The sequence below is a fragment of the Leptodactylus fuscus genome, chromosome 1, assembly GCF_031893055.1.
Source record: "Leptodactylus fuscus isolate aLepFus1 chromosome 1, aLepFus1.hap2, whole genome shotgun sequence".
Classification (NCBI taxonomy): domain Eukaryota; kingdom Metazoa; phylum Chordata; class Amphibia; order Anura; family Leptodactylidae; genus Leptodactylus; species Leptodactylus fuscus.
The window spans coordinates 88,440,300-88,462,972 of NC_134265.1; the positions used below are offsets into that span (position 1 = coordinate 88,440,300).

General features: G+C 41.1%; 1 protein-coding gene across 2 annotated transcripts in view; it reads left to right on the forward strand.

Moving 5' to 3' along the window:
* KSR2 (kinase suppressor of ras 2) overlaps positions 1-22,673 on the forward strand; it is a 360,999-nt gene that overhangs the window by 180,804 nt on the left and 157,522 nt on the right. For both annotated transcript variants that reach the window (XM_075273321.1, XM_075273328.1), the window contains exon 5: positions 5,912-6,090. In XM_075273321.1, the coding sequence (XP_075129422.1) occupies positions 5,912-6,090 (179 nt within the window). The remainder of the gene's footprint in view (positions 1-5,911; positions 6,091-22,673) is intronic.

Sequence of the window (22,673 nt, forward strand, 5' to 3'; positions counted from 1 at the left end):
AGGTCTATGATGTTCAGGCAGCAATATTGTGCATTGGCTTCATTTCTAATGCTGTGGTAGCCGTGGACATTAAGAGAGGGAATAGAGTTAAAGGGTGCTTGGCAGACTGGACTGCAGATAGCTAAATCAGTATCCAGACTCAGTGTAGAAGCACACTCTATAGCCCACATGGCATTAGCTTGTCCCTCTGATTGATTTTGTTCAATCTTTATCAAGGTTATTGAATGGTTTTTAAAGGGGGATTAAGGGATGAATTTTAAATAAACGAATAAAAGGCATATTTTAGTAAGGGTTTTTTCAGTGTATACCACATTAGTCTCCTTACACCCTGTGTTATTTATATTTAGGATTCTCTAGTGACTGGTAAAGTGCCAAGGGACTGGTAAAGACTAATGTGTTGCCTATTTTCAAAAAGGACTCTAGGTCTTCTCCAGGTAATTACAGACCGGTGATCTTTACATCCATTGTGGGGAAACTGAGGGGCTCTTATGCGACTATATTCAGGTGTATGTGACTGTACATAATATTAATATTATTATAGTGATGGTTTTACTGAGAAAAGAACTTGTCAGACTAACCTGATTTGCTTTTATGATGAGGCATGTTGAAGACTGGACAGTGGGAAGGCTGTGGATATAGTGTTCCTGGACTTTGCAAAGGCATTTGACACTGTCCCTCATAGATGTTTTAAAGGGGTTGGCCACTCTCAGACCAATATTGAAAAACAAATGTACAATAAAAAGTTGTACAATTTTCCAATATACTTTCTGTATCAATTCCTCACAGTTTTCTAGATCCCTGCTTGTCGTTATTCATTCTGTTACTTCTAGAGGATAAAACTCTGACCATGGTCATGTGATTTACAGTTCATGCTCATGTGATGAAAGTATATTGGAAAATTGTATATCTTTTTATTGTACATATGTTTTTCAATATTGGTCTGAAAGTGGCCAATCCCTTTAATGGGTAAAATCAGGTCCATTGGCTTGGAAAATATAGTTTGTAATTGGACTGAAAACTGGTTAAAGGATCATATCCAGAGAGTTGTGATCAATGACTGCAGCTTAGACTGGTCCTCTATTATAAGTGGTGTAACTCAGGGTTCAGTTTGGGGTCTGCTGTTATTCAACTTATTTATTAATGATATAACAGATGGGATTAATAGCACTGTCTCTACTTTTGCAGATAACACCAAGCTATGTTGCACAGTGCAGTCTATGGAGGATCTATGTAGGTTACAAGTAGACTTAGAGAGACTGAGTGTTTGGGCATCCACATGCCAAATGAGGTTCAGATGGATAAATGTAACGTTATGTAACTGGGTAAAAATAATCCACATACAACCTATGTCCTAGGGGAGTAAAGCTGGGAGAGTCACTGGTGGAGAAGGACCTGGGTGTACTTGTATTTCATAGATTAAATAACCGCATGCAATGTCAATTGGCTGCTTCTAAGGCCAGCGAGATACTGTCTTGTATTAAAAGGGGCATGGATTGCCAGGGCAGGGATGTAATATTAAACTTCTCACGTGGAAGGCTTTCATGCAAGTTTGTGATGTATATAGTATGTATGCGGTAAGTAAAGCTTCCAATAAATTGTATGTGGATTCATCATTCACTACACAGGGGAATGACCACTAAGGCAATAGTTTCAGCAAATTCTGATATTTGAGACTTGACATAAATTAAGCACTTTTACACAGGTTATTTAATTCCCCGGTTTCCTACTTAGTTTGTCCAATTCTCTGATGGAAAAATAGTAATTTACACATTTGTAAAACGTGAAAACCCTCTAATACGCTCTGCTCCTACTTCACTAACAATATGTTTATATCAACCTACTGGGATACAAAGATACATTATATTTAACACCTGGAAATGAAACAGGTTCAAAGAGACAAAGTAAGAACAATACTTAAACTTTCCATACACTATATACCAAATATACATGCACACACATACATATGTAGACCTGCAAGTGCAGGACATTCACCTGTACATTTGAATTCATGTTTCCTTTCTGTATAAGTCACCCTAGATATCAAAATGATGCAACAGTATTTACTGTGGGAGCCGCACTGACATATTATTTAGCTATTATATGACTGGTAGTGATAGTAATTGAAAATTCTGTGTTAAATCCACTTATATGCAGTATTCAGAGCTGATAACAGTGAAATGTCAATGACAGAAAGCTTTTACAATGCCTCTAGACTGGAAGAAATCTTATTTCCACTGGTCTATAAGCACTGCCACAAAGATTTGTGTAGAAGCTAGTGCAAATTCTATTTTTCTGCAGACTTCAATGGAGCATTTAGCTCTAAAATTTTTGGTAAAAAAAAAAAAAATCACGCTGAAAAATGTGTTAAAAAAAGCAAAAAAACTCAAAACACAAAAAAAACCATACTGGGGCACATTTATATATATATATATATATATATATATATATATATATATATATATATATATATATATATATATCTTTGCACTCCCCACTTACGAATTCCATTCATAGCTTTACATGCATTTATGAATCTGTCATACTGACCTTCATAAATATGGAGTGCTTCTAGAAGCTCCAAAATTCTCTCACCATGAGACAAATATTTGGCGCTAAAAAATAGAGACAAATATTTGGTGCAAGGCATAATGGGATAACATAAGCAGACAATTTCTCACTTATTGAGGCAAATATGTGGCGCACGACAGAAACTTTTGGCGCACAAATTCTTTACACCATTTTAAACTTGGTCTACTTTGCACAGGAAATCTGCACCATATTCGTTCTTTCATGTTTCATAAATGTGTCGTAAAGTGAGACACTTCTTTACCGTGGCCATTCTGGTGCACATTTTTCTAAAGTGTCTAGCCTGTCATATTTTAATTTTCTTTCTGGTGCACGCTGTTCATAAATATATCGTAAATGCTGTGCGCTATATATTTTGGCGCAAATGTAGACAGAAAAGTGTCAGACTTGGATTGATAAATGTGCCCCACAGTGTGAAACCAGACTAAGTCCCCAGATAATGAAACACAGGCAAAAAATTCTGCAGAAAAAACACAATGAAAATGCAGTGCTTGAGGAGCACTCCATGGCCTGGGTAACGTAGTAAAGCCCCAAACATTTCACAGCAGTGGCATCACATTTGAAAGAAGCTCCCACCGTGCCACCATGGCGCAATTATGTAAAGTGTAAATGATACAAGTTATTATTATTAAGATAATGACAAGTCTAATATTTAGATGCCATTATGGCAGGCATCATATGGGCATATTCATTTCAGCATACAGCCACTTTAACTATAGGAAGAACAGTGTACCTACCTGCACTGGGCCTTATGGCAGCGGGGAGGGATGTGGGTCCTGATTAGAGATGAGCGAGTAGTATTCGATTGAGTAGGTATTCGATCGAATACTACAGTATTCAAAATACTCGTACTTGATCGAGTATTCGAATGGAAAAGTTCGATGCAGAACCAGCATTGATTGGCTGAATGCTATACAGTCGGACAATCAACGCTGGTTCTTCTCCTACCTTTAGAAGTCTTCTCCGTGCAGCTTCCCCGCGGCGTCTTCCGGCTCTGAATTCACTCTGCCAGGCATCGGGCCTGGGCAGAGCAGACTGCGCATGCCTGCTTGTAGTGCGGACATGCGCAGTCAGCTCTGCCCAGGCCCGATGCCTGGCAGAGTGAATTCAGAGCCGGAAGATGCCGTGGGGAGGCTGCACGGAGAAGACTTCTCGGAGGATCCAGTCTGACCCTCACTCGTGGACTTGGTAAGTATAATTTGATTGAATGTTGCCTACCCCTGAAACGAGCATTTTCCCCCCATAGAGTATAATAGGATTCGATATTCGATTCGAGTAGTCGAATATTGAGGGGCTACTCGAAACGAATATCGAATCTCGAACATTTTACTGTTCGCTCATCTCTAGTCCTGATATTAGTTTAATACAAAGGTGTAACTTGGCTTCATCCTCCACCATTCCGAATTTGGCTCAGGGTGGCTGGAGACAGCACTAGAGTCAGATCCTACAGGCAGCTTTATGAAAATAGAACAAGGTGAGTATTCTATTTTTGTACACATTATATTGTGTAGAAAAACATTGTGAATGCATTATATGATATGGGATCCACTGAGGGCAGCCTCCTCCTTCTACACCCATTTAGATGCCACAGTCACCATTAGCAGTGAGCTCTTCCCTCTTACTACCTCCCGTTGTTTCTGTACTAGCAATGGGTAGCGAGAGGGGGAATGAGAAGAAGCCCCTCTCACTGGAATTACAGGAGACTTTTTAAAATTTCATTTTACACCCTAATGCTAAATTCGCTTGGGATATAAAAAGGCAGGGTAGCAGATAACCTTCTTACTCCTTTTAAGTAAATTAGACTCACAGAAATAGTAACCACAGAAGGTACATGCCCAAAAAAAAAAATACCCCAAAATTGAGCAATTGATAAATACACCCTCACTCTTAGTTTTATGCCTTCTATTTAGAAACACAGAAAGAAGAATGACAGCAGGTAAAGACCACAGGATCCATCTAGTTGCCATAGATTTCCTTTTTATCTTAAGATAGATATGTGTTTATCTCAGGCATTCTTATTTTCACTTATCTATAGATTTCCCAACTGCATCTGCTGGAAGTTTGTTCCAAGCCTCAACAATTCTTTCTGAAATAATATTTCCTGACAATAGCACATATTGGCACATGTCCCTTGTTTTCCAAACCTCAGATTGCCTCTGAGCAATCAAAAAGAAGAATATTAGAGAATAGAAGTAACCAACTCCAAAGCATTTAAATGCAGCACATGGCTACGGGATAAGTGTCAACTGTATTAAATATTGTTGACTATAGTTTTAAAAAATTTTTGCAACTTTTTCATTTTTTGCTAAAATTATTTTGTAATACGGTTTTATTTAAAATCTTTAAACTGGCTTCTGTGGTATGTATCATCGTACAAAGCAAACTAAAGAATGCCATACACTACATCCATCTGACAGCTCAATCCCCAGTCTCTGCCTCTTCTCTTCTGAATTATTTTCTAGGATGATTTACGACCAATTCAGAACCGAACTTCAATTTGGTCATAAATACACGTAGAAGAAAATCCCTTGCCTTTAAGGAGTACCTACACTCTTAAAGATCTTTTGTTCATTTCATAACTCAGTGGTGAAAATAGTAACCGTTGTAACATATTTTGAGGGAAAACGCTGTTTTCTCTGGTTACCCCCCTGACTATATCAGAATATGTCTGTACATAACCTTATCACCTTAGCTCATTGAAGCCTAGAAGGGAGCGGGAAGGAAAAGGAACAATCAGAGCAGAAAGTAAATCGGGGTCAAAGCTCCATATAGAGCTTCATAATATTTCACTATATACACACCTGTGTGAGGAGACCCTCAACTTCAAGCTTCAGCAGTGCCTGAATCTCTGTTCTGTCTGCTATGCTTCTCCCCTTCCCTTCTCCATAGACTTTCATGACTTTGAATTTATCTTGATGTAGAAACTCCTGGTGTATGGAGGTGAACAGTGACCATTGCATATTAATAGTTTTCATATCAGCTGCACTATTGGTTTCTGAAATAATACACTTTAAGGTATCAAAACCTGTATGAGACCTCTGAGACTTGATCAGTAGAACCTTTTTAACTCCAAGTGTCTGTATCCATAGTTAACATGGCAAAGCTCAGTACTTATTATTGCTCCATTTTTCATAGGTATTCTCCTTGTGAGTTGTACATGTGTTCTACTTATTGTGTGTACCTTACTTCATTGTGTTTTTATTTTTATCAATCTTGCTTCTAACTACTGTAACATTTCCCTTCTAGCTTTCTTTTAATATTTCAACTAACATTACATTTTCTTGTGTCCTTTTCTCCCCTGTTTTTCCTCCTATCTTTCTTCCAGAACAAAGAAAAAGAACAAGCCTCTGAACCTCAAGATTCACAACAGTGTGGGCAGTTGTGAGAATATCCCATCTCAGCGCTCACCGCTTCTATCCGAACGCTCCCTACGTTCTTTCTTTGTGGGCTACCCATCTTTTCTCCCTTCTACTCCCCCTGTTCACACTGAACCTTCTTCTGCAAGTAAGTCTCCAATGGAACAAGGAAAACAAACAAACTATACAAGTCACATTTGCTGTATATGTTGGTTGACTCTAGGTTCACATCTGCACTTCCATTTCCATTCTTTGGGTCTGCTTGTGGACTTGAAAAACATAAAACCCAATCCGCTTAAAAAGTGGTTACCCGCAGAAACCCACAAACCCCATAGATTATAATGAGGTCCACTAGGTTTCTGCCCAAAAAATGCAGACGGAAAAGTCCTGCTTCGGGGAGGTGGTAGACTCCTTTTTAGGCCTCACACTGTGGAGAAGCTGCATTTTTTGTTGTGGTTTTTTGAGCCAAACCCAAAAGTGGCTACAGAAGTAATGCTAAATATAAAATAAGTGCTTCTCCCTTCTGCTCGCATAGATTTTGTTATTCAGTTTTTCCACTTGTGGCGAGAATAATGATGAATGTGATGTGGGTGGTGGCCCCACCTTATGCTCAGTCCACATTCTTAAGTGCTAAGGTCAAAAACACGACTTGCAACACTTTTAGTTCGTGACTAGTTGTTTCTGCCAGAAAGTGGCATCAAAACAATAATGAAGTCACCCAATATTTTGTGTGTGAAACCATCATTACAGATCCACCCTCAAGTTAATTTACTTAAGACTTACTGACTGACATATTAATTAGTCATATTCTTAGATCACAGGGTCAGGGGCCAGAATTGAAGATTCACTTTTTTTTTTAACATGCAAGACACGGGGCAGCATAAAAAAATAAATAAGTTTTATGTTAAGACCCCACATTGCCAAAGCCAGGATTGAGCAGAAGGGAGAAGCACTTATTTTATATTTCCTATTACTTCTGTAGCCATTTCTGGGTTTGGCTCAAAAAACTGCTACAAAATCTGCAACAAAAAAAGCAGTTTTTCCACAATGTGGGGCCTAAGCTTTAAAAAGAGTCTACCACTTCCCCCAAGCATAGTTGGCTGCCTCCATTGTATTACAGAGCACATTACAGACATAAATACATACTGTACATTTGCTATGAATGTCACTTTTGTAGATTTGGAGAAAAACAACTGTTTCAAATAAGGCAAACAGTGCACTGGGGGCGGGCCTTCAGCTGCCTGGAGCACTGCGGTTGCTTTGCTATCTCCTGCCTATGTCACCCCATACAGTGAGAGTTGATCCTCCTACTGCTGTGACATCTCACATCCTACTTTAGCAAGGCTTCCAGACTTCAAAGTTGTTTTTCTCCAAATCTACAAAATTTTTATTTCATTTTATTCAGATTTTCCGACCCTAAAGCCAATTAACTGCTAATCTGTGAAATGGTTTGTGAAAGGCCCTGAAAGGGCTGTAGTGAAGCTTCTTCTGTTTAAGGGTCTGTAAATAGCATGTCTCTGACACTTTGCAGTTATTGATAGTAAACAAGCAATGTTCTTATAATGTGCCTTGTGGCATATAGCCTGGTGTTTGTCATTGATCAGAGCTACATAAATGCTAAACAGTGATTTTATGTATATGTCATAAAATGGCTTAACCCCTTTAAAAAATATTTAGCCTTTATCCATGGGATAGAAAATAAATTGTTGGTTGGTTCCAATCTGACTGCTGAGACCCTCTCCAATTTTGAGAAAATGGAGTGTTTTCCCCATTGTGAATGAATCTGCAGAGGACACATACCCAGCCCTATTCCATTTGATTCAAGCAGTGAATGGAGCAAGTGTGGGTTTGCGTCCAATACAACAGTGTTCATGAGACAGTTGGATGTCAACTGGACTAGGGTGGAGAGTGTTAGGAGAAGATTGCCACACACGCAAGATTAGTTTTCCTCCTCTGATAGACCACCCACCCTGTATATATACAGCCTATTAACTGACATTCAGGTCAATTGTCTACAAGTTGTGAATAAGAAGAACTTGGTTCTACTGGCAGTAGTACGAGATACAGCCCAATGTAAGAGATGCTAATAGGATAATATAGGAAACTAGAAGAGCTAAAAAACTATAGTCAGATAAGCCCCAAAAGAAGAAAAGAGAAAATATCTGCTCGGTTGCGCTTGACAGACTCTATTGCTTACGGTGGTGGATTATTACTGACTCGCCAATTGTTTCTTCAGTGACATTATATACAGTTTTCAGGTGGTTCTGTCTTTATCCAAGGCTTGTTTGTAAGAACAGAAGTGCAGATGTATGTACATATGTTGCCTTATATTAGGTAAGTAGTAGAAGTCAATGGAGAAGATCTCAGTCTTTTGTTTCCAGCTATCTCCTGTGTTATGTAAAGTAGATAGGATCATGATTGTAATCTTACTATGGAGATACAGTTGTACCACTGTACACAGTAAGGGGTAACGAAACAGTACCATTTTACTTATTTGTGAAATACTGCCAGCTGCACCCAAGTATGAATACTGGCAGAAATGAATAATTATACCCGTGTCTTGTTTTTCTGTATAGATACTATTTCTATCCCCTCTCAGATGCAGATGTTATTATGACATCATTAATTAGATATCTCTGTACCTCTGTATCTTTTATATAATCTGATAAAAAGTAGGGTGCAAAAACAGCCTGAAAATCCTCTGAACAAGTAAGAAAAGGTTCAAGCTGAATGATCCCATTTAATGTCAAGAGGACATCTGAAACTACTTTGCTTCAGTGGTTTATGTAAAGCATCTTAACAAAATGCATAGCAGATCTGGCACTAACATATCGAATGATTGAAAGGAACACTTTAAATGTGACTGTTGGATTTGCACCTGCACCGTGTCTGAAAACAGGTCTTTGGCTTGTGCAATGAGAGGTGTGTGGGAAGTGTGTATTCATGTAATACCTATTATGACTTGCAATACAGGACTTTGATGTGCTCCCACTCTAACAGTGATTCATAATGAGATTGGCATGTTGGCGCCATACAATTAAATGGCTCTGCTACCTAGAGTCTTAAGTGTAGTCTTAACTCCCACATCAGAAACAAACATACAGTACAGAAGCTGAGGGAAACTATAAAGTATGAACCTTTAATATTAAATAGAATGAAACATTCCTCCATCTAGGAATCAGCGACTTCCAGTACAACATACATTTTCACCTAAATAACAAAAATATTTATTTTCAGGGCAACTAATGGCGAGCCTTACAACTTCCACAGGAGGGCTTTAATAGATTTCTGAATGGCAAATTGTTAAATTATAGCACCATAATTCTCCTATTACTGTATCACTACATGATTGGACAAGTTTTATTGCTCCTTAAAAGCTCTTGGTGATTTCTGTTTTACGCTGCGGCCTCACGTTGCAGGAACGCAGCTTTTTTTCTTACAGATTTTTTTTTTTTTTTTTTTTTGAGCCAGACAAGAATGGCTACAAAAGGAATACAAAATATATAGGAAGCTCTTATACATCTACCTTCAGCTCATTCCACTCCTGGCTCTGGCTCAAAAAACCACAACAAAATCTCAAAAGAAACTGCATTTCTGCAATGTGGGGCCTCAGCCTTAGATGGAACAGTGTGGGTTTTTTTTGTTTTTTTTTTTAATGTAGATTGTGAGCCCCACATAGGGGCTCACAATGTATGTCTTTTTGGAGTATGGGATGGAATTCCACGCAAATACGGGGAGAACATACAAACTCCTTGCAGATAGTTTTTTGTCCTTGGCGGGATTCAAACCGAGGACTCCAGTGCTGCAAGGCTGCAGTGCTATCCACTGAGCCACTGTGTGGCCCCTAGATGGAACAGTCTTTAGAGGGGGTTGTCTAGGGAGTCTTATTTTGCTTCCTCAAAGGTTTTTATTCATGCTGTACCTAGTTGCAACATGATCATAACCAGCACCTGGCCCCCAGGTCAGTCCTTTATCTTTCTCCTTTCACAGACAGTTAGCTGTACTATTGAGGTTAGCAGACTATAGGAAAGCCATCCCCCATAGCACAGGTAACTACCTGTTAAAATTGAAGCGGAGTCAGGAAGCTCATTCCAAACACATGACCCTGACCTCGGGTCAGTCCCAACCTGGAACACCAGGAACTTCAAGCAAGTAAAATAACACTCCCTGGGCAACCCCTTTAAATTGTTAGGCAATGCTACACTTACAGTACATGGTGTTGTTTATAGTTTAGAAGGGTGTTCTGGAATTACCATATTCCAATTGGTCATCAATTTCTGGTCAGTGGAGGTCCTGTGCTTGGTTTTGCCACTAATGAGCAGCTGTGGCTGCAGGAACTGCATAGCGTATGGCGCCATGTTCCCTCGCAGCTTCCATTCTGTCACCACCCGAGTTCCCATTGGTCCCTACTTCACAGTCCAGGCTTCAAACACTCATGCAATGCCTGGAAATAGCCACCCAGCAAATCACTAAACTTAGTTGTCAACCCAGTTCAGTCAGTGACTAGTTGAACAGGTATTTCCTGTGTGAAAAGAAGTATAGACCTAGAGGACAGAAAATAACTTATCTGTTCTTTTATTTTATTTAAGATATCCTAAAGTTTCTTTTTTTTTGCTGCATATGAGGATAAGAGACTCCCAGCTATGTATTTTATAATTATGTATTTGGCCTTGGCGAGTTATTACCTGGCCGGACTTCTCATACACAGGGTGGCGTTTGTGTCTGTTAACAAAACCGGTTTAACCTCAGCAATGTGGGATGACTGCTCTGTAATCAAAGCCCTTTGTGGCTCCAGGTCTGGCTCAATTAGCAACATCATTATACCAGCAAGGGGATCCTGGAGTTGTGTACTGAAAGAGCTCTGACTACACATAACCCAGACCGGTTGTCTTTGAGCCAAACTTCAAAGGAAAGATTTATTTCCACTTTATTTTATGAATTGTATTATGTATATTCTTGTCATCCACTGATATATATTTCTGTATATGTGAGTGGCTAATACTGACCCACTCGGGTTAATAAATATATAAAATTTATAAAGCCCATTTCATATTATCTTATAAGACCCGGACACACTCACGGGGCACAAGTGGAAAGTAAGAAAGAAGGGTGATCACCAGGTGTGCCAAAGCCACTTTGGTAGGGTGGTATCCTTCACACTGCAGATTTAGTTTTTTGAACCAAAGCCAGGAGTAAAATCTGTAAGAAATAAAGCTGGTGTTCCTCAGCATGGAGCCTCAGCCTAGGACACTTTTTGCAACTCACTAAACACTTCTTTAAAGTGTGTAGGAAAAGGGATGTGACATTATTGGTAACTAAAATGTTTCACATTTGTTAACAATGTATGCCACAGTTTTAGAGAAAAAATCAAGTCAAATAAAGTAAGCCAACCAAAACCTGTTATAAATAAGAGAAACCTGCCTAACTTCTTGCAAGATGCCTCAAATCTATCAAACAGCATGTACCATACTGTTAAATTTGGCACATCTTCTGACTGTCTCATCTAAGTTTATGCTGCATACATTGTAGACAGGATTAATAAATCTGCCCTAGTGTGTTAACTAGAAGTAAGACATTAAAAACATGTTTCAAATGCAGAAAATTGGTGTCCCACAGATGGATGAAGGAAATTATATAAAAAGTATTATAACAACTGAAGTTGCAACACACTACTCACTTACGGAGAGTTGGGAATCTAAGCTTGACCCTACATCACTCTGCATGCAATTGCATCTGCCACATCAGTGATCTGCAGAAAACAGCATGGAGCAATGAAAAGCAAATATCCACCAGAGCAGTAAGCCCCCTCTATGATGTCCATATGCTATATCAGGGAGTATGATCAGAAGTAGTCCTGATAGTACAACCCCATTGATATAGTTTGATGATTATAATGTGTAGAGAGGAAATGTTACAAAGCCAAAAGCTTGCTTCAGTTGAGAAAAATGACTGTTCTGTTATTCAAGCAGTTACATCTCAAAATGCTGGCAGTGTGTTATTAGAATACAGTGCTGTTATAATACATGGAAAAGATATTAACTTTGGCGCAGCTAGAACCTTCTGTAAAGCATATGTTTCTCATGTTTAGATTAAAGTAACACTATGGTAATGTGCATGTATCTATCCCCCCTCCCAAAAAAATAAATAAAAAAATAGATAGATATATTAAAACAAATATTAACTTATTTAGTTATTATTTTGTATGTGAAAATTCATGGATCCTTCACTTGGGTCATGTGATTACATTATGACCTGCGGAGAAATGCATGCCTATCTGCCTCTCTATAAGCTACAGAACTTCCTGCATGATGTATTGCTACACATAGGCTCTCCACAGGGGATAAGAACACAAATTCACTCAGCCTCCCTAACTAAATACTTATGATATTTAGGATAATATAGAGAAAATAATAATTCCAATGCTCCTCAGGAGGCAGAGAACATACTATCTGTAGCTGCCCTTGTGATACCGTGCATGGGATTGATAGAAGGATACTCCCTCTACCTCATAGATTGTAAGCTCCTGCGAGCAGGGCCCTCAGTCCCATTGTGGGAAGCGACTATTTCTTTGTAATGTATCTTTTTGTCTGTACTTGAACCCTACAAACTGTACAGCACTGCGGAATATGTTGGTGCTATATGAATAAAATGTATTATTATATTATTAAGGACACAGGGAAAAAGAAATCTAAAAATGAAGATGTTAATGATTAGAGATGAGCGAACAGTGTTCTATCGAACACATGTTCGATCGGATATCAGGGTGTTCGCCATGTTCGAATCGAATCGAACACCGCGTGGTAAAGTGCGCCAAAATTCGATTCCCCTCCCACCTTCCCTGGCGCCTTTTTTGCACCAATAACAGCGCAGGGGAGGTGGGACAGGAACTACGACACCGGGGGCATTGAAAAAAATTGGAAAAAGTCATTGGCTGCCGAAATCAGGTGACCTCCATTTTAGACGAATAGTGGATTTCAAATCCGGGTCATATGAGAATGTGAACTTTGTGACTATGAGACAGGGATAGCTGTACAGGCAGGGATAGCTAGGGATAACCTTTATTTAGGGGGGAATGTTATTAAAAATAACTTTTTGGGGCTCTATCGGGTGTGTAATTGTGATTTTTGTGAGATAAACTTTTTCCCATAGGGATGCATTGGCCAGCGCTGATTGGCCGAATTCCGTACTCTGGCCAATCAGTGCTGGCCAATGCATTCTATTAGCTTGATGAAGCAGAGTGTGCACAAGGGTTCAAGCGCACCCTCGGCTCTGATGTAGCAGAGCCGAGGCTGCACAAGGGTTCAAGCGCACCCTCGGCTCTGATGTAGGAGAGCCGAGGGTGCACTTGAACCCTTGTGCACCCTCGGCTCTGCTACATCAAAGCCGAGGGTGCGCTTGAACCCTTGTGCACACTCTGCTTCATCAAGCTAATAGAATGCATTGGCCAGCGCTGATTGGCCAATGCATTCTATTAGCCCGATGAAGTAGAGCTGAATGTGTGTGCTAAGCACACACATTCAGCTCTACTTCATCGGGCTAATAGAATGCATTGGCCAGCGCTGATTGGCCAGATTACGGAATTCGGCCAATCAGCGCTGGTTCTGCTGGAGGAGGCGGAGTCTAAGATCGCTCCACACCAGTCTCCATTCAGGTCCGACCTTAGACTCCGCCTCCTCCAGCAGAGCCAGCGCTGATTGGCCGAATTCCGTACTCTGGCCAATCAGCACTGGCTAATGCATTGTATTGGTGTGATGAAGCAGTGCTGAATGTGTATGCTTAGCATACACATTCAGCTCTACTTCATCGGGCTAATAGAATGCATTGGCCAGCGCTGATTGGCCAGAGTACGGAATTCGGCCAATCAGCGCTGGCTCTGCTGGAGGAGGCGGAGTCTAAGATCGCTCCACACCAGTCTCCATTCAGGTCCGACCTTAGACTCCGCCTCCTCCAGCAGAGCCAGCGCTGATTGGTCGAATTCCGTACTCTGGCCAATCAGCACTGGCTAATGCATTGTATTGGTGTGATGAAGCAGTGCTGAATGTGTATGCTTAGCATACACATTCAGCTCCACTTCATCGGGCTAATAGAATGCATTGGCCAGCGCTGATTGGCCAGAGTACGGAATTCGGCCAATCAGCGCTGGCTCTGCTGGAGGAGGCGGAGTCTAAGATCGCTCCACACCAGTCTCCATTCAGGTCCGACCTTAGACTCCGCCTCCTCCAGCAGAGCCAGCGCTGATTGGCCGAATTCCGTACTCTGGCCAATCAGCACTGGCTAATGCATTGTATTGGCGTGATGAAGCAGTGCTGAATGTGTGTGCTTAGCACACACATTCAGCTCTACTTCATCGGGCTAATAGAATGCATTGGCCAATCAGCGCTGGCCAATGCATTCTATTAGCGTGAACTGAGTTTGCACAGGGGTTCTAGTGCACCCTCGGCTCTGCTACAACAGATTGCTACATCTGATGTAGCAGTGCCGAGTGTGCATCAGATGTGTAGTTGAGCAAAACTGACTCAGCACTGCTAAGTCTCTGCATTCGCATAGGAATGCATTGGCCAGCCTTCGGCCAATCAGCGCTGGCTCTGCCGGAGGAGGCGGAGTCTAAGGTCGGACCTGAATGGAGACTGGTGTGGAGCGATCTTAGACTCCGCCTCCTCCAGCAGAGCCAGCGCTGATTGGTCGAGTTCCGTACTCTGGCCAATCAGCACTGGCCAATGCATTTCTATGGGGAAAAGTTAGCTTACGAAAATCGCAAACTGACAGGGATTTCCATGAAATAAAGTGACTTTTATGCCCCCAGACATGCTTCCCCTGCTGTCCCAGTGTCATTCCAGGGTGTTGGTATCATTTCCTGGGGTGTCATAGTGGACTTGGTGACCCTCCAGACACGAATTTGGGTTTCCCCCTTAACGAGTTTATGTTCCCCATAGACTATAATGGGGTTCGAAACCCATTCGAACACTCGAACAGTGAGCGGCTGTTCGAATCGAATTTCGAACCTCGAACATTTTAGTGTTCGCTCATCTCTATTAATGATGTCTGTTCACAAGCAGATAGGATAGCGAACTCCAGGGATGTGAGTGCAATATACCAAAAAAGTCCAGAGTGTGAAAAACAGTAAAGGGGGGTGTGCAGTAATGGGAAAAAGTGTTTCTGCTGGATTTCTGTTTTAAGGTGTCCACGTATCAGTAAGGAACATAAGGGCTAATAAACAGCTTAGAGGGGAAATTGGATAGCACATGGAGGCCATGCAACTCCACACTACGGAACCCTAAGTTGTGTTACTGTACCATGAGCACTGGGAGTGAACATTCATTTTTTCTCAGTAAATATGCTGTTGAGATCATTTTGCTTCTCATCCATATTCCTACTATGTAATTAGTGTTTCTGATGATGATAGATGTATGTATATATAGCCTCAGAAAGCATATATCTCACTCCCTGTGGTACTGCCAGACTGAATCTCCATCAGCAATTTAATATAATCAGCATCACTGTCGTCACTTGTGTCACTGGTAGGTTCTTTCTTATGCTACGGGTCATCAGACCATTCAGTTAAAAGAGGGAAACTATCCAAAAATGCAGGAACAAAACTGAATTTGCCAGGACCCTTTGACTGCTGGAGGCAGCATCAATGGATTATTATGTGGTATTAGTCACAAGTGAATTGGCACAAGTGTCAATATTCTATCTGCTTTCTTATTCAATGTAAGAACAGGAAGGAAAAGAAGGGCTAAATACATAAAATACATCGCAGACTATTGATATAATTCTATAGTGCCAGACAGATATAATAATGATAGATTATGAAATTCTTTAACTAGGTCTGCGATTCTCTGTGAATCAGGCTGTATCACCTCCTAGAAAATCTCCCAGAGGAGAGAATTTTTTTATAAGATTAGTTCATCTGTAATAATAAAAATGACTGCTGATAAATGTAGCTGATCTATTCTCCGAAATTCCCTGCTATATATCTTCAAATAGGAGCACTAGTATCTCACCGGCCATAAAGGAAGGTCTCACCACAGCTATGAGGTGCTCTACATCTACAAATAGGAGCACTAGTGTCTCACCGGCCATAAAGGACGGTCTCACCACAGCTATGAGGTGCTCTATATCTACAAATAGGAGCACTAGTGTCTCACCGGCCATAAAGGAAGGTCTCACCACAGCTATGAGGTGCTCTACATCTACAAATAGGAGCACTAGTGTCTCACCGGCCATAAAGGAAGGTCTCACCACAGCTATGAGGTGCTCTACATCTACAAATAGGAGCACTAGTGTCTCACCGGCCATAAAGGAAGGTCTCACCACAGCTATGAGGTGCTCTACATCTACAAATAGGAGCACTAGTGTCTCACTGGCCATAAAGGAAGGTCTCACCACAGCTATGAGGTGCTCTACATCTACAAATAGGAGCACTAGTGTCTCACCGGCCATAAAGGAAGGTCTCACCACAGCTATGAGGTGCTCTACATCTACAAATAGCAGCACTAGTGTCTCACCGGCCATAAAGGAAGGTCTCACTACAGCTATGAGGTGCTCTATATCTACAAATAGGAGCACTAGTGTCTCACCGGCCATAAAGGAAGGTCTCACCACAGCTATGAGGTGCTCTACATCTACAAATAGGAGCACTAGTGTCTCACTGGCCATAAAGGAAGGTCTCACCACAGCTATGAGGTGCTATACATCTAGAAATAGGAGCACTAGTGTCTCACCGGCCATAAAGGAAGGTCTCACCACAGCTATTAGGTGCTCTACATCTAGAAATAGGAGCACTAGTGTCTCACCGGCCATAAAGGAAGGCCTCACCACAGCTATGAGGTGCTCTACATCTACAAATAGGAGCACTAGTGTCTCACCGGCCATAAAGGAAGGTCTCACCACAGCTATGAGGTGCTCTACATCTACAAATAGCAGCACTAGTGTCTCACCGGCCATAAAGGAAGGTCTCACTACAGCTATGAGGTGCTCTATATCTACAAATAGGAGCACTAGTGTCTCACCGGCCATAAAGGAAGGTCTCACCACAGCTATGAGGTGCTATACATCTAGAAATAGGAGCACTAGTGTCTCACTGGCCATAAAGGAAGGTCTCACCACAGCTATTAGGTGCTCTACATCTAGAAATAGGAGCACTAGTGTCTCACCGGCCATAAAGGAAGGCCTCACCACAGCTATGAGGTGCTCTATATCTACAAATAGCAGCACTGGTGTCTCACCGGCCATAAAGGACGGTCTCACCACAGCTATGAGGTGCTCTATATCTACAAATAGCAGCACTGGTGTCTCACCGGCCATAAAGGAAGGCCTCACCACAGCTATGAGGTGCTCTATATCTACAAATAGCAGCACTGGTGTCTCACCGGCCATAAAGGAAGGTCTCACTACAGCAATACGGTGCAGATGGTAAGAGTATCTGGACCCAAAATAAACCACTTTGAAGCACCAATGAAACCATCATTTTATGATGTTCCACATTATATTGCAGATCTGTTCTGGACATTCTGGATTTTGGATATTGGATTAAAGTCTGTTTGACTGTAAGCACATGAGAAGGACAAACCAAGCTTTGTAATACTATACCGGTCACTAACTGAATAATAGTGTCATGCTTTATTATTTAGATCACGTTCAGACAATGAGAGCTCAGGATTTAGGTGCAGATTCTGGACTCACACTGTACTTACGTATAAGGCTACATATAAAGATATCTGAGGTGTTGGAGGTTCTGTTGCAGTGTCTGCCTAAAATTGTTGGAGGAAAAAGTTGGCTTCTCCATTGTTCGGGTCCCTAGAAACACCAGAACAATAGTGTAAACCTAATGTTAGACTTGCTTTTCATGCACACAGCTGTATTGCTACTGTATTTTAGTACACAGATATAACAGAGGTACATGGGACTTTACCAATCCTCAAACATATTTTTATTGCTCTCAATAAGAGAAATAAAATAGCAGTGTTGTGGTTCAGATATCTTTTAATGCCAAACTGAAGTGAAAGAGGTTACAAGATAAGCCTTTAAAACAACTCGTGCGTCTTCATCAGACAAGGTATAAGAAAGTATCTAAGGAAACACAAATTTACAGGAACAAGAAGAGAAATGGCGCAATAAATAAACCCATGAGGATGAGTCCTTTATTTGTTGCCAGATATGCAGTGTGAAAGTTTTAGTGTGTCTGAATTGATGTTTGTGCAGAGAGCCGGTGACCTCACTACCTCTCAAATAGATTCCTTAGAAGTTGTAGCATGACATAAATCCTTGAGACATATTCAGTCCTGTGAAGTTTGTCAAAGACTGTCATAAACTTGTATTCCCAGACTCTGTGCCTTTGGGAATTCAAATTTTAGTATTAATACCTTCATGTTTGTGATGTTACGGCTATGACTGCAAAAAATTCAGCCACAGGTAGATGTTTCATTTTTTTTCCTTTAATAGTGTGACATTGTGTGGCTTTGAGTTTGTGACCTATTTCTGCAATATAAAGACCCCCAATAGGACATTTAGTGCACTGACTCAAGTATCATGCTGCTTATGTACCCATGAAAGTTATGGCCTTGCTCAGTGTTGGGGATCCGGGTCCTGTCCATAGTCGTTATATGGGGACATTGTGTATCTGATGATAATGAATTTCTGATTATAATGTTTCCTAGATTTGGAGGCTGAGGGGAACATAATTTTGGGATGGTGTATCGCATAGCATATGAATTTAAGAAGATATTCTTCTTTAGAGGCATTGCTTTAGTTGAGATTAACTCGCACACACAAGGGACAACTGAACAACTATGGATAGTTCTAACTGCACAAACCACTTTAGCAGTGTTAAGTGTGCTGAGCTCCGGATCATTTCTAAGTATGAACAGTTGTAGAAGCAAAATAAAAATCCTTCAACAAACATTGCATAATAATTCTGCTTCCAGATCCTATAGAAAGCATATTCAGGTGGGGAGAGGTAATACTAGCAGTAGGATAGCTGTGGAAAAAGGAAAGCATGGACTGTAATGTCATAAATGGCAAATCCAATGTAATGAAGCAAGAAAACAGAGAATCACTTACCAATGTTTATAGACTTTAGTGTGCTTTCTCAACCTCTGGGCCCTGCAGCAGCTACTGAGACTGCTACAGGTATAGTTATACCCATAATTTTAGGGAAACATCCCTGGAGCAAAGATATCCTATGCCCATGACGACGAACCTATGGCACACATGCCAGAGAGGGCATGCAGAGCCCTCTTTGTTGGCACGCGCGACGTTGCCCTGATCGCTTACTAACATGGAATCCAGTACAGGATTCCCCATTAGTGAGCAGTCGCTGCTCTCAGTTGTTTGTGTAAATGCCCAGCTGAAAGCTGTCAGTGTAGGTTGTGGGTCCGCGGGATTGTGGCTTATACTGATTGCAGAGTGTGACCTCTGCCTCCACGCAGATGCGATGACGTAAGACATCAGCGCCTGTAGTTAGAAGAAGGAGGAAGCTCTTCGTGGGACTGCATACTGGGTAAGTAGCATATAATACTGTGGGGGGCCTACAGTGGTGTATATACTACTGTGTAGGGGGCCTACCGTGGCGTATATAATACTGTGTGGTGGCCTACTGTGGAGTATATAACAGTGTGTGAGGAGCCTACTGTGGAGTATATAATACTGTGTGGGGTCTACGGTGGAGTATATAATACTGTGTGGAGAGCCTACTGTGGAGTATATAATGCTGTGTAGGGGCCTACTGTGAAACCTATACTACTATGTGGCGGCCACTGTGCAGCATATACTACTGTGTGGGGGCCTACTGTGGAGCATATAATACTGTGTGGAGGCCTACTGTGGAGTATATAATGCTGTGTAGGGCCCTACTGTGAAATGTATACTACTATGTGGCGGCCACTGTGCAGCATATACTACTGTGTGGGGGCCTACTGTGCAACATATAATACTGTGTGGAGGCCACTGTGGAGAATCTAAATCTGTACCATGGCCCACTGTGGAGGACTGTCAGGAACGCCCTTCTGACTGTAAAGAGCTACGGTACCGTGACCGAAAGCTCTTCACCCGGAGCACAGATTGGGAAAGCCGACAGTGCGTTGAATTCAGCGCACTGTCGGCTTTCCAGCAGTATATAGAACTTCCTGTGCCCCAAACCATGAAAGGTCCTCTTTAAAGAGAATGTGTCACCATGAAATGACCACATCACATGCTATTTTAATGGTTAAGAGCCATGATTGGTCACAGCTAGAGATGAGCGAACACTGTTCGGATCAGCTGATCCGAATATCACGCACCCATAGAAATGAATGGAAGCACATGTGACGCCGGCCGGCCGCCGGAAAAGGTGCTTGCATTCATTTCTATGGGTGCGTGCTGTTTGGATCGGCTGATCCGAACAGTGTTCGCTCATCTCTAGTCACAGCTAATAGTTCTGGGTCCATGCTGTATAATATAGCCGACACCTGCCATGTATGAAGAGGTCTCAGCTCCTGAGTTCTCTCCACAACCCCTGTCTGACACCATGACGTACTTACGTATCAGGTATTGGGTATTTTAACTATAAAACAACTTTTTATAAATGAATAGTTAAGGTGAATCTAAGAAATTTTGTAATATCTCTTATTAAAGAAAATGCTTGCGTCCTATTCCCTTCACAGTCGTTGTCATTAATGGAAACTGTCTCCAGAGAGTGCATACAGAGAGTCAGCCTCACATACAGAAGTTTGTGGAAGGGGGCTGCTCCAGTCTTGTAAGTGACTTATTGTCCCACTCTTTACAGTTATCTTATATACTAAGCATAATATAGCTAGCAACATTTTTTCCTCCTCCCCTCGCCATAGACTTCTATGAGGCTGACAGCCCATATTCACTCTCGGGATACGGATTCTATTAATGGTAACAGACTGTGTGAATAGAGGTAGTAGGAAAGCAACCTGATAAATAAAGAAACATTTTTGTTCAGTAAGATGTATTACAACGTTTTTTATATTCATCTTTACCATTCATTTCTGCATTTTATTTTAGAATTGTATATACGCTTTAAGGGTCCAGTACAAGGTATCGGTGAACTCTGCAGTTCGTGTTCCACCACTAGTATAAATTACTTATAAGCTCCTTTAAGAATCTGTCCTGTCAGACTCAAACCTGAACCACACAAAGCAGCAATGCCATGGCACCATGCATTTTTATTTCAGCAGTAGAGGAAGGTTTATTACGAGTAATACTATAGATCATACTCCGTGTTCCTCTCTTTTCTTCTCACTCCATTAAATGCAACTATTAAAAAGGGCTAAAGCTGGCAGCCTTCACAAATATGAAGCAAACATTGCAATCTAATTGCCCATATGAAACTTTCCAACTGGGAAGCAAATTAATGCTTCTCAAACTTAGTTGTGGGGGCAAACTGCTTGCCAAAAGACAGAACAGAGGAATTAAACCACAAGATCTCCAAGCCAGAAACTAACAGAAGTAAACAAATATATCACATTAATCTCCTGAAAACTGAAAAAGTATGTTCATTTCTTTTATTCTTCCCGTAGAAGGTGACCCTAATCTGCTCTATGGGTTTCTTGGACGAGGAGTGCGGGATGATTTATACTTACAGTAAATACTGCTCATAGGGGGCGTTCACACCACCGTCTGTGTCTGACAGCTAGTGTCCGATCAAAATCTTGTGCGGACATTAGCAGCGGACACTAGCTGTGTCCGTGACACTTTGCATTGATTTAAATGGACATCGGGTGCGTTGTTTTACAGTCTGTGCCTGTCATTAACTGACCGTTCCCAAAGATGTCCGACTTTTCAAGCGGACAGCAAAACTCGACATGTAGGTTTTTGCTGTCCGCTTGAAAATTCGGACATCTTTGGGAATGGACAGTTAAGGACACCCACGGACAGTAAAAGAACGCACCCGATGTCCATTTAAATCAATGCAAAATGTCACGGACACAGATAGTGTCCGCTGCTAATGTCCGCACAAGATTCTATGTGAATTAGCTCTGATTCTCCATGTGGGATTGGAACCTTTTATTTTCTAATAGAGAAACAGAAGGTTACTACCCACTTGGAGAATCAGAGCTAGTTCACATATAATCTTACAGGGGCCATATCCTTTGAACAGGTGGACAGATATTAAAAAGAAAAACTCCAACCTAATCAGGGGAACAACAAGAATCAAATTATGTGTTTTATTAGCATTTTGTAGTTGATGACAGGGAGCAGTGGATACATTGATTTAATAATATTCTATCTAAGGGTTAATATTACGACAGGCCACTAACCTATTGGTGAGGTTGACCTGCTGGCTGATATTTAGCACTGGCCAGTTACTGCCGCTTAGTTTCATGGTAGTCTAAAATGTAAAGACTGTATCTGTTCATTGTAAGTTATTTTATTATGTTTGTGGAAGGTAAAAGGTTAATACATTATTCAGTACGACTCTGCATCTGGTGACTTTTTCTAAATGAAATCACCATACAGACCGGAACACAAGGCCTGTTTACTTATGTCTCCCTGAATTAGAAGTCCCAACTTGCTACATCACAGAGGGTTACAATAACCATATATAACACAAAATACAGAGCTTTGATACAATGAAAGATGATGAAAAACAAAGCATCTGTCAAGGCTTATCTAAGTGATTCTTGTGCTTTGCCTTTACAACGCTTATCTGTTTAGATTAGCCAGGTCATTTTTTAATACTCTGATTTTTAATTTTGCAGAAAAAAAAACCAAATTCATGTAATA